Genomic DNA, 13,491 nt, shown 5'->3' on the forward strand with positions numbered 1-13,491 from the left:
CGGGAAAAGACCGTCAATTCCTGAGTTAGCTTCAGGATAAGATCTTCAAATACTTAGTTAAGTTCGGGAGAAGATCGTCAAATACTTAGTTAGGTTTGGGAAAAGATTTTCAATTCTTGAGTTAGGTTCAGGATAAGATCTTCAAATACTTTGTTAAGTTCTGAAAAAAAAAGTGAAATACTTAGTTAGGTTCGGGAAAAGATCGTCAATTCCTGAGTTAGCTTCAGGATAAGATCGTCAAAAACCTAGTTAAGTTCGGGAGAAGATCATCAAATACTTAGTGAGGTTTGGGAAAAGATGTTCAATTCTTGAGTTAGGTTCAGGATAAGATCTTCAAATACTTAGTTAAGTTCTGAAAAAAAAGTGAAATACTTAGTTAGGTTCAGGAATAGATGGTGTCAAATACTTAGTTAGGTTCGGGAAAAGATCGTCAATTCCTGAGTTAGGTTCAGAATAAGATCTTCAAATACTTAGTTAAGTTCAGGAATAGATCGTCAAATACTTAGTTTTGAAAGGTGCCTCCGATCACACGGAAGCATCAGAAAACTCTTCTTTGGGTCGTTTTAGTGGAACCTCATTTTCCCCCTTTAATCTGGAGGACTTGATCTCAGTTTATTTTATTTATTTGTTACCCCCCTTGACCTGAAAGTATGTTTACCTTCCTGACATAACATCTTACCAATAAAGTATAGCAATGTTGGTTGCTTGGTTGTATTTTTATTTTATTTAAATGGTTTATTTAATAAGGGACAGTGCACATTGATAAAAACATTGCAGTAAATGTGCCAGAGTTAGCCAAGAGGCTATTTTTCATCTGTAGTCCCAATGTTGCTGATGTTAAGAACAAACCTAAAAACATAAGATTGCAAATACAATCTACAGATAAAGCAAATAAAATAGGGGAGAACAATGTTAAAATGGACAGAATAAAAACATAATGTCAGAGATACAACATAAAAGCTTACAGACTAAATGTGACATACAACTGCAAACAGGTGAACGACAAGAGAAGACACGCAGGTGGAGTAAACGGCCGACCAGCAAGTCAAGACATACAGAGACCGGACAACAGACAGACAACAACTGACACAGACAAAATGAAAGTCCAACCTGGACAGATGGAGGAGGTAGTTACAGTCTAGTGCTGACAGAGCTGGGTAGTAATGTACCATCTTGGAGCAAACATTATTGATTGGCCCTCCAGCAGTTCTTGCCCAAAGACGTTCAGGCTGTTTCAATCTGTTTGTTTCTCTGCACTCAGAGAGAGAAACCCCCCAGCATGCAACACCGAAGGAGAGGATTTTAGAGTTCTTGAATCCGTGTTGGAAAACCTCTGCATTCAGTATTTCGTAAGCCTTCAGACGTTTTTTGCTCAAAATTAATTGTGCAATTATTACAGATTTCAAACTCCTACTTTTAAAATCACAAACCTGTCGCCAGCTGAGTTCACTGCAGAGAGTCTGGAAGTTGAATGTAGAGAAGCAGAATAATCAAAACTCTTAAGATTAAGTGGCGTGTTTCACATTTTAGTGTTTTTGATTGGCTTTTAGAGCTTCTGTCTTCACACAGCTTCCTGGTTCCAAGAGCACCTGCTTGAAATCACTTAACCAATTTCACCCACTTGCACATGACTCGCACATTTGGCAGAATATCTCAGTGCCGAAATGATTGAAGGCTGCTTTCATATACTCTGGCTGAGTTTTACAGATCGCATGAGTTATTACATTTTAAATTCAAGCTTCCAGATTTGGAGTGCAGTACACACCACAGGGGACAGAGGAAAAACAGTGAAAACAGACGGAGAGAGAGAGAGAGAAAGAGAGAAAGAGATAGATTTAAATTGCTTTTCTTTCTGATTCGTCAATGAGACGACTAGACCCATTATCATGACTTTCGGGTTTCTGCTAAATTAAGAACCTCTTGATGTGAGAACAAATGAAAGAGGAGAAAAATGACAAACAACAAGAGAATAATGGAGATGAAAGGCGTTGACATGTTACACAAACGATCCCATTTACCTGCTTCTGCTCCTTAGTGGGAGTCTTCTGGCCGGATGAAAGTCTCTCTTTTGGCACTTAGTGTGTATTTTCTGAAGCATCGAATCAGCCGGTGAGAGGGACAGAAAAAGACGCGGGGCATATTAACGATGGAGAAATAAATGATAAATAAAGAGAGAGAGAGACTCGCAAATTCTCACTTCTTTTACAAACAGACACACACTAGTATGTGCAAAAACGTGCTCACACACACACACAGTCGTGTACGTGTTAATTGACTGTGTTAATAATTTAAAATGTATAGCGAGCCCCCTTTTCCCCTCTAGTGAAAACATTCTCCCCCAGAGAACATACTGTATATTCTGGAAACCAGCACTATCAGTAATCACAGCGCAAACATGAGAATGTACCCTAAGGCGCGTAAATACCCTTCTTGATCCATATATTACGTTCCCACATAGGCCAACAGCAAATTCATGAGAAGCAGTCACAGGTGGAAATGGGCAGTACCATTCTCTACACAAGGATTTAGTAGAATAACCTTCAGGGGTACGATGACTCTTTTCCTGGTTGAATCAGCGATGATTCCCTTAAAGGGCCGGTGTGTATAATCTTCAAAACTGTTTGTGCTAGTGTGTAATCGCTTAAAAACTAAGAATTGATGTGAGAACAAAATGACAGAGGGGAGAAAGTGACAAACAACAAAAAAATGAGGGAAAGTAAAAGTCACTACGCATCTATAAAGGTCACTAATTAGGATGATTAAGATTGTCTGACCTTAGCCAGGTAGTCTTGTTGACTAAACCTAACCAAAAGTCTCAGTCTTCACCACATGGCATTGTGCATGTGTGCAAGTGATATGAAAGTGTTTATGAAACGTATCTTTGCATCCAGGGAATCCAGCGGATTCAGAAACATTCAACGGCCAACCTGTTCTCTGCAGGCTGGGTTGTTGATTTGATAATACAGGCAGACAAGCTTGATTTTGGGGGACATTTCTTATGGCTTTATTGTATTGTATCACCACTGAAGGTGTACAGTTTCCCAGGAATAACACCCGTTGGCACATTTTTAAATCCCATCAGCCTCCACTGACCCTAAATCCAGCCGATTTGAAAAGTAGTAGGAACCTTTTTACTTAAATGTTTAACTTTGACACCACTTTTTAGTGGCTAAACAGCTAAAAAAAAGAAAAAATAGAAAACAGGAAAAAAAACTGAAAGAAATGAAGCAAGACAAAGGTCCACAGGATAAAACAGTTCTGGAGCTAGCCAGATATGGCACTTCCTATGACACAAGAGGTAGTTTTCTCTCCTGTTTAAAAGCTTCAGTTTTAAGAAGAGCAGTGAATATCACCCTTATTATTCAACGGCATTTATACATCCGTCAAAAACGACGCAAATTCAGACGCCGTGTGGCAAACAAGAAACACACACACACACACACACCGTGTTTACGACCACATGAGCGTTCGTAGGAGAGGTCTCGTGAAAACAGAAGAGTCCCAGCGACAGTGGTTGCGTTGTCTGTGCTGCACCGTCTAAACTGGTTGAAATCCACCTTAGATACCACGAACAAATCAAATTTACTGGCTGAATATGAAAATGATTTGGTTACAGGGGTTGCCAAGCGTGGCATCATATTGCAGGCAGACAGAGGGGGAAATCATAAGAGGAAATGTAAAGTGGAAACGGAGAGCGCTTGAAAAGATGTTCCGCTGTGACGACAGCTTAACAGAAAACAACTCCCATAATCCACCTGTTGTATTTCCTCGTGTCCCTTCCCTGATCTTATCTTCCATTATTCAATAAATGACAAAGAAGGATGACATGAATGAGGTGCCGGAGATAATAATAATTTATTATGATCTGTTAATACACAGATCTGGATCTCAGCCCAGCGGTGAATAGTACCTGAAGAGCGCCTTGTTTAGTCGATAAAGAGCCGCGAAGGCAGAGAGCAGGTCGACACCGCATCAAATATTTCCACAAACACGAGAGCAGCATGTGTACATCAGAGTACAGAGGAGTTAAGATATATCTTAACTGGGACTTCCACTGGAACACAAGTTCACAAAGAGAGTTGATTTGACCCACGTGAGACTAAAGAAATACTTCACCACCAAAATTTGAATTTATACATACGTTTTCTTGAATTCTTGAAGAAAACGTGATTTTTTTCTTGTATATCTCCATGGTAAATATAGTTGTGCGGCTCACATTCACTTAAATTCATTAGGACTTTTCTCAAATTTTATGAAGTTATCATAATGTAATGCGGGGGGAGGGACCGATACATAAAAGGGCAAGGGGACTTTTCAACTGTTTGGAGACATCCTGTGATCTAGTCGTAAAAATGTTGTCAATTTCACTTTTTTAGTTTGAAAGTTGATTTAAAAACTTGAAGAAAAGAAGAAGCGAGTATAGTTGCTGCATTTAAAGAAACTGAGATCTTAATTCTAAGAGTTTTGAGCATAATCTTTTTCTTCACTGATTGTTTAATAGGCCTGTTCTTCTCACCACATGGCTTTTAAATGGAACTGTTTGACAGATTAAACATTCAAGAAATACTTCACCAACAAAATTTGAATTTATACATACATTTTCTTGAATTCTTGAAGAAAACGTGATTTTTTTCCGATTATATATTCACGGTAAATATAGTTGTGCGGCTCACATTCACTTAAATTCATTAAGACTTTTCTCAAATTTTCTAAAGTTATCATAATGTAATGCGGGGAGAGGGGCCGATACATAAAATGGTAATTTTGGGGCGCTTAAAAGAAAAATGTAATGCGATTTGTCGTAAAAAGGCTAAAACCCGACAAAACCACCAGCACAGCTCTCATTGTAACCTGCTATGTATCGGGTCTTCATAGGAGTCTGCAGGTGTGAGCTCACATTTCACGAGGTGAGACGGTGCCGGTGATGTTTTCCCCGAGACACAGAGCTTGGGCTGAATTCGTGGCTCAGCATGTTCCCTTCTCCTCCACAGATGAAGAGACGGGCCTTAAGGTGCATCAGGTAACTCGGCCTCCGGGCTTCAACACCAACCGGCGCCGCAGCAGAGCGGTCCTCTATCACCTGTCGGGACACCTGCAGAAACAAGACAAGGGCAAACTGAAGCTCAACAACGTAAGTGTCTCTGCGTTTGCCGCCAGCTTCCACTGGATACAGACGGACGACACGGCAGCTCCACGGAAGTGAAGCCGAAACATCTTGGTCGCCCCCTGGCGGCGGGCTGCGTCAGAGGTCATAAACCCCGCCCCCCTTCCATGTGAGCGGATGGGACATTATGTTTGTGAGCTTTGGGTAGTGACCGATAAACTTAGGTTGTGGATTCATGGCTCATGTGGGGCTCCAAAGGTAGAGCCAGAACAAGCGAGCGTTTTTTTAAGGCCCCTGGAAGAGCGACGACTTTTGAGGCCAAGTTTACACAGTGGCCAAATGGTGGAATTACAACTTACAGATTCATCTTTTGATGCAACTCCCCGCAAAAAATAAAGACTTACATTGGAAAAGAGACATCGACAAGTCATGAATAATAGCCAAGTTATTTCCCTTCCTCTGTTCATGTGAATGAGAACGAGGCTGGACCGAGGGCTTGGAGGTGGGCTAGTGTGCCTGATCTGTGGGGCCCCATAATGTGTTTAATGCTTAAGCCCCAACGCACCACATATGGTGCATTTTTGATATTGTGTTTTAAACTGTCTATACTATTATAATAAACATGAGCAAATATATTGATGTTGTACATCAAATTAAAGAAGACAACTGGGGCTACAAGTATCAGTGAGCCATTTAAACACAACTCGAACACCAACTGAAATAAAAATACAAATATCATAATCATCATTTTGTCAGGTGTCGGCCCACTCAGAACGTTTCCGTAGCTAGCGACATGTAGCTTTGTGCAATCATAAAAAATGAGATGTTCGAAAGCAAGAGGACTTCACACAGATTCTAAATATCTTTACAGAATCCCTCTGCACCAAAGTATCACGGAGATATAAGCCAAAGAACACAGAAATATTAATCGCTTCATAGCTTTACATTCAACGAATTCAACATACTTTTGTTCTTGAGAAGAAGAAAAAACGTTTCTCTCCCCTGCATTCCAGCTGGCATGGCTTTAGTGTGTGTGTAGGTCCCTTTAAAAACCAGGCGGACTTTTGGGGAAGCGTCATAGTCAGCTGTCAGGAAGTTCAATTTCAGCTAATCGGATTTCACATTTCAAATATGGCGACGCCTTTCTGTCTCCTATTGGCTCACAGTGCTGTCAATGTTGTCTTTCTTGGTACCAATCGATTCTATTGGCTCTAAGTATTCCAATGACGTGTCGTTCTTTAAAATCCGCCCTTCCCCGGCGGAGATATCTGCGCGCGCAACAGCTGCGCTGTGACAGACCCAAAAACCGGCTTTACGCACAGCATGCACGCGCACAGCACCACTTTGTTTGATCGTTTTTTAATCTTTGATTTACTGTTTTAAAGCCACATAATGATGTATTTGCATGTATTGAACACCACAAGTAAAAGTGAAAGTGAAATAAATGGTTTGGTACATGAGAAAAGTCAAATGGCACAGATGGTGCTTCAATGTGCCCAAATGCAAATTTTAGAGACCTCGCCTAAATTCTCTTTACTAAAAAGTCTCCAACTATTGTTCTGCTTTATTTTTTCTGAGTCAAACTTTGCAGAGAGTCTGTTCACAAGTTGTATTATTATCTGGGTGATTTTAGGCCTTTGCTGTGTATCCATCCAGGATATATTCATCCTGAAAGTGCTTTTTTTTTTAATCGAACCTGAAACTTCTATGAAAATAGAAGTTTCATCTTTATTTACTCTTAACCAGTAACATATATACTAATATTTACACATCTGAACAAAAGCTCACATGTGTTCCCTTTATTATAACACCAACATTATTCAAATAGCTTTTGTGGTTACAGAGCTACACCCTTTTTAGTTTGGGTATGTCATTTCGAGCAGAAACCTCAAAAATCGGGTGGGGTTCAGGAGGTTAAAGCTCCGGGTTATTATCTGAACTCTTTACTCTGAAGTCCAATTTTCAAGCCCCACTGAGCATCTTACATAGGAATGAACGGGGCCCCGCCTGCGACGCTGTATCCAGTTCCCTTTGGATGTTTTGGCTTCACTCCTCTCCAGTGGGAGGAGGCGGAGACACGTCGTCCATCTACAGACACAGTCTGTTGTCTACTCCGATCGATGAAAAAACATTTTAAATCTGCTTCTGGACTGACTTTGTGCTCGGCAACTGCAGGTTCATTATAGGCACAACATGTTTGGTTGCCATAATATGGATTGCATACCAAACTGGCCCCAGCCGGCCTCTCATGCCATCGTTATGTGTGTTACTTTTGAGACTTTTAGACTCATGATTACATTCAAGTCACAGAGGTAGGGATGAATATACTTTAAAGTACTTTAAAACACCCTACAGGTTGTCCAACAATGAAGAATCCAGATTTTTCAAAGCCTCTTTTATCCAGAGTGAATACAAATTTAGTTACTTTTTTGTTTAATTGTTTCCCAAGATGCGACAGGGTGTTCTTAAACCAAGCAACTACACACAGTGTAGCCAGTAGATCGACTGCAGCACACACACCCTGACAGATGGTGTGAAGGGCATCGGGAGTGTGCTCACTTCTCTTTGACTTTGGGGTAAAAAAACTGCGTTTTTGCTGATCTCAGCAATAAAAACAAACATGCCGACCTGTGCAGTTCCCAACCGACAAGTTTGACGCACAATTTTTGAGGGATTATTTATTTTTCTGTATCTTTATTTTAGTTTTTTGTATTTCCTTGGACATGGACGTTTTTATATTGTATAAATATGTTTTTTATATATATAAATATATGTATATATATATATATACATATATATGTATATTATGTCTATATATATATTTATACATATGTATATATATATACATAATATATAGTATATATACACATATACATATACATAAATATATATATATATATAAATTAAGTTTCCAGTTTAACCTTTTCAAATTTTTTTAATGAGCACCTTGGTTTTTGCATTTCTTTCTTTACTGTATTAATGTAAGCTTTTTATTTGCTGATTATGACAATAAGACAACAACCAGGGTCCTCATGCAGGAAACACAACAACTTGATTGATAAGAGCATGAAATCTATTGGAAAATGACATTAAAACAATATCGTCCGCTTATAACATACAGATATATGCCAGTGAAAACACTGAGTATGTTTTCTTCTTAATATCTCTTTAAGTTATTAAAAAAAACATTTGCCACAGTATCTGACATCATTACAAAGAAAATAGCTATTTTAAAGCTCTGTATTTTGTAATTAATGCTTTTAAAAGAAAAAGTTTGTCATATAGAAAATAATGTCTTATAGATTTTATGCAAACTGTAATTCCACCCAAGGGGCTCTTGATAAGAATTCCTTAATGTGCCTCTGCATCAACATGAGCTGTAAGAGGTTCAGCGAGTGTTTGCATGAAAGAAACAGAGAGTGGTGATAACATTTCTCTCTCTCTCTCTCTACCTGTCGTCCGACCCAGAACATGTTCGGGGATAAGCCTCCCATCCCGGAGTACAAGGTAGCAGCCATCCAGAAGTCCCGCTTCATCCTGCTCCACTACGGGACCTTCAAGGCCGGCTGGGATTGGTTGATTCTGCTGGCGACCTTCTACGTGGCCGTCACCGTGCCGTACAACGTGTGTTTCGCGGTGGCGGGAGGGCGGGACGAAGGCAGCAGCACCGCCCCGCGGAGCCCGCCCAGCGTCAGCGACATCCTCGTGGAGATCCTGTTCATTTTAGGTGAGGGGGAACGCGGTGTCCAGACAAATGAAGTCATTTTCATGGCAAAGGACACGCACCTGAGCGCTGCATTAACGCTCCTTCCCATTGGCCGCTTTCTCGAATCAAACATAATGTTCGGCTTCAGCGGCTCACAGGACTTAATAATTGAGAAGATCGGCTGTTTGTTCTTCGATTTATCAATCGCTCCCGAAGAGAAGCCAATGAAACAGCCCGTCTGTAAGAGGCTCATCCATCATGATGAAAGTTTCATTTTTAACGATGCATACGCAGCAGTGAAAGGGATGTGAGCCATTCACAACAGATCATTAAGTCTCATTGCCGACCCATTTCCGAGAAAACAACGGGCCTCCCCGTCCCCACCGGTGCCCTTCTAACCGTGGGAGAGTTGTGCGAATGCTCTTCAAAGGACAATTTGCCTTAATGGAAAACGAGAGAACACACACCCTGCATCAACAAACTTCTGCAATGAAATTATACGAGCCCCAACACAGTCAACGGATATCCTGTTTGTTAGAACCAATAGGCCACGCCTGTTTTTATCTATACGTTCGCTCAGACTGCTGCAGATGTGACACCCGGCTTCCGGTTATTTCTGATGAAATGCAGATGCTTTTTATGAATTAACTCCACCCTGCAGACTCCTATGAAGACCCGATACATAGCAGGTTACAATGAGAGCTGTGCTGGTGGTTTTGTCGGGTTTTAGCCTTTTTTACGACAAATCGCATTACATTTTTCTTTTAAGCGACCCAAAATTACCATTTTATGTATCGGGCCCTCCCCCCGCATTACATTATGATAACTTTAGAAAATTTGAGGAAAGTCTTAATGAATTTAAGTGAATGTGAGCCGCACAACTATATTTACCGTGAATATATAATCGGAAAAAAATCACGTTTTCTTCACGAATTCAAGAAAATGTATGTATAAATTCAAATTTTGTTGGTGAAGTATTTCTTTAATGTTTAATCTGTCAAACAGTTCCATTTAAAAGCCATGTGGTGAGAAGAACAGGCCTATTAAACAATCAGTGAAGAAAAAGATTATGCTCAAAACTCTTAGAATTAAGATCTCAGTATCTTCAAAAGCAGCAACTATACTCGCTTCTTCTTTTCTTCAAGTTTTTAAGTCAACTTTCAAACTAAAAAAGTGAAAATGACCAAAAAAAATTACGACTAGATCACAGGATGTCTCCAAACAGTTGAAAAGTCCCTTTGCCCTTTGAAAGTATATTTTCTTTCTTCCATGACTTGAATGAAGTACAGTTTGACACGAGAAGACAAAGTCATGCTGAACCTCTCGTGTCGTTCTTAAATTATATGAAGCACATATATAATAAGCATAGCTAATACCTCTTTCTGTTCTGTTATCAATAAGATGCATGTGACTCACTGAGTAACCATCGCTCTGTACTGTCCGTCCTTCACCCTCGTGTTTCAGTCACACTGTCCTGCTGGTGCTTCCTGCCGTCAGCTTCTGCTGTGCTTGTCGTCCTCTGCAGATATTCTGCTAAACTTTCGAACTACTTTTGTGAGCACGTCGGGTCAGGTTGTGTACGACGCCCGCTCCATCTGCGTTCACTACGTCACCACCTGGCTCTTTGTCGATGTCATTGCCGCCCTGCCCTTTGACCTGCTGTATGCTTTCAACATCAGCGTGGTGAGTCTCCTCTGTGTGTGTGTGTGTGTGTGTGTGTGTGTGTGTGTGTGTTCACATCAGCTAGGTGTGTGACAAATCAAGCCTCTCTATTCACCATTTGTTTTTTGTTTTTTCTCGCAAAGAAAAGCACTTCAATGTGGACATACACTCTGTCTCCTGCATTCATTATCCACGCTGACACACCCATGGCAGCGAGCTAAATTAGGGGGGGGGGGAGGGAAGGCAAATTAATGCATAATGCCCTTGGCTTCCTAGTAAAGTTATTATATCGACATTTCCTCAGAACTGATAATCATCAGACAAACAAATGGGACCGAGCCATTCCGCTGTTTCCACGTAAAAAAAAAAAAAGAAGAAGAAGATTCAAACTGCGGTCTGGATTACACTCATGCAAACATTGGTTTACATTTTTCAATTTCGAGAAGGAAACTGTTTCATAGCACATGGAGGAATAAGATCTATCTTTTGAATAAAACCATCACCTCCACTCACACAGTGTTAATAGCACATTATGAAAGGAATGAAATGGAGAATACATTTTATATGTATGAGAAACCCTGGAGGCCGAGACTGTGTGTGTGTGTGTGTGTGTGTGTGTGTGTGTGTGTGTGTGTGTGTGTGTGTGTGTGTGTGTGTGTGTGTGTGTGTGTGTGTGTGTGTGTGTGTGTGTGTGTGTGTGCGTGTGCGTGTGAACCGATGTGCTCTGTGTCTCTCTGCAGTTCTTCGGGGTCCACCTGTTGAAGACCGTGCGGCTGCTGCGGCTGCTGCGGCTGCTGCAGAAGCTGGAGCGATACTCCCAGTACAGCGCTGTGGTTCTCACTCTGCTGATGTCCATGTTCGCCCTGCTCGCCCACTGGATGGCCTGCGTCTGGTACTTCATCGGTCGCAAGGAAATCGAAAGCCCTGGCTCCTGGGATATTGGTCAGTGTACACACTTTTTACCACATTAAGAGCAAATCAATTATGAAATAGAAGTAAATGCACTCAAGAGCTGCACTTACGTGTAGTTGTGAGGTACATTTGCGTTACTGGTGGTTTCTGATTGAATCTCATGCAAATGCACATATTTAAGGCGCTATATTGCATATTCTCTCCTTTTTTGCACTTTAAAGTGTGTTATTTAATTCCATTTTCTGTCACAAGCACCAATACACCAAACCAATTTCCCTGAATGCAAAAACTACGACTAAACTAAGCTACTTTAATAGTGCCCACTTGTTGTCACTATGTTGTCACGGCCAAAAGAAATGTTCCTATTTCGTATTTACAGCAAACGGTGCACTCCTCAGCTCTGTATTTAGTGTCTGTGGGAAGGGAGTAGAAAAAAATCAATTTTCTCTGGGTAGAGAGCTTTTCCTGTTCATATTTTTAATTGTCACTGTGCCTGTACAGTAAAAGTCCTCCCACAGCCACAAACCAATATTTAATTTTGGGCAAATCGAGCAAATCTAAGATTGGATACTCCATCACTCTTCTCAATTACACTCTGTTCCCAGGAAAACATTTTGAGTGTTCCCGAATGCAGATGCAATGAGCTCTTATCCTATTACAGTCCTTCTCTGTGGTTTTAGTTTGATGATTCTTGCATGAAAGTTCAGATTACACCGTTTGCACACTCCTCTCAACTTGCTGAAAAACACAGATCGATGATGGCACTTAAACTCCTCAGCAGAACGATGACGGTTATTTTTTGCATCAGCAACCGAAGTCGCAGCGGCGGTTATGCAAAAGCACGAAACCCCCCCGAGTGTCTGGAGTTTTCACAGACGATGCTTTTTAAGACAACGCTTTGCTGAGCATCTCTCGGAGGAGAATCTCAAATCCCTCAGGTGATGTGAAAGTCTGGCATACAATCTGATGAACCTGTAGAAACAGATGGGCAGTTTCCAAGGGAGCGAAGGGGGGTGTAGGGGGTGTGGGGGGAGACAACACAAGCATCAACATGGTGTCGAGTCAGTTCACCACAATGAGCATGTTTTCTAAGCTATGGACTCGACCCGGGGACCCATAATGACGTGTTGACTTCACCGCCTGTTCTCCTTCATTTTCTCTCCCTCGCTGTCTCGTTCTCCCTCCCTCCATCTGTTTCTCTCTCTCGCATTGATTTGCACCAACCCATCTATATGAGGTCAGATCAGTCTCAATAATTGCATATGCACGCAGAGAGACTCACAAATGAAAACACGAATGTTCACAAATGCGCAAAGAACAATTTGCAAATATGTTCAATTTAAAATTGCACGCAGAACGATTTAAAAATACATTCCAATGCACACGGAAATAAATTACGATTTATATAAATTTTAAAGAAAAATCACAAATATACACTACCGTTCAAAAGTTTGGGGTCATCCAGACAATTTCGTGTCTTCCATGAAAACTCACTTTTATTTATCAAATGAATTGAAAATTGAATCGAAAATGTAGTCAAGACATTGACAAGGTTAGAAATAATGATTAATATTTGAAGTATTAATTTTGTTCTTCAAACTTCAAGCTCAAAGGAAGGCCAGTTGTATAGCTTATATCACCAGCATAACTGTTTTCAGCTGTGCTAACATAATTGCACAAGGGTTTTCTAATCAGACATTAGTCTTCTAAGGCGCTTAGCAAACACAATGTACCATTAGAACACTGGAGTGATAGTTGATGGAAATGGGCCTCTATACACCTATGGAGATATTTCATTAGAAACCAGACGTTTCCACCTAGAATAGTCATTTACCACATTAACAATGTTTAGTGTGTATTTTTGATTAATGTTATCTTTATTGAAAAAACAGTGCTTTTCTTTGAAAAATAAAGACATTTCTAAGTGACCCCAAACTTTTGAACGGTAGTGAATATTTATGCATTTCTATGTGGATTTGTCTATTTGTTTGTGGATTTATATGTATTTATTTGTGGATCACACTGCATTTGTTTGTGGATCGTTACACACTTGATAAGACGTATTTATGAGACTCCCCTCTTCGTGTTGTCATTTGTGAGTCTCTGT

At 40.5% G+C, this 13,491-nt stretch overlaps 1 protein-coding gene and 1 long non-coding RNA gene across 2 annotated transcripts in view; one reads left to right on the forward strand and one right to left on the reverse strand.

The window, feature by feature from the left end:
• The window catches only part of kcnh3 (potassium voltage-gated channel, subfamily H (eag-related), member 3), a 127,173-nt gene that overhangs the window by 88,830 nt on the left and 24,852 nt on the right, over nucleotides 1–13,491 (forward strand). Inside the window, exons 4-7 of the mRNA XM_056438695.1 lie at nucleotides 4,992–5,131; nucleotides 8,573–8,831; nucleotides 10,336–10,493; nucleotides 11,213–11,414. Coding sequence (XP_056294670.1) covers nucleotides 4,992–5,131; nucleotides 8,573–8,831; nucleotides 10,336–10,493; nucleotides 11,213–11,414 — 759 coding nt within the window. The remainder of the gene's footprint in view (nucleotides 1–4,991; nucleotides 5,132–8,572; nucleotides 8,832–10,335; nucleotides 10,494–11,212; nucleotides 11,415–13,491) is intronic.
• LOC130209236 (uncharacterized) lies at nucleotides 706–4,984 on the reverse strand. The gene is made up of 2 exons (XR_008834573.1): nucleotides 4,898–4,984; nucleotides 706–2,089 (listed from the first exon to the last, which is right to left on the reverse strand). It is a non-coding gene; the product is annotated as an uncharacterized LOC130209236 (long non-coding RNA).

This window comes from Pseudoliparis swirei, chromosome 2 (genome assembly GCF_029220125.1).
Source record: "Pseudoliparis swirei isolate HS2019 ecotype Mariana Trench chromosome 2, NWPU_hadal_v1, whole genome shotgun sequence".
In the NCBI taxonomy this organism is placed as follows: domain Eukaryota; kingdom Metazoa; phylum Chordata; class Actinopteri; order Perciformes; family Liparidae; genus Pseudoliparis; species Pseudoliparis swirei.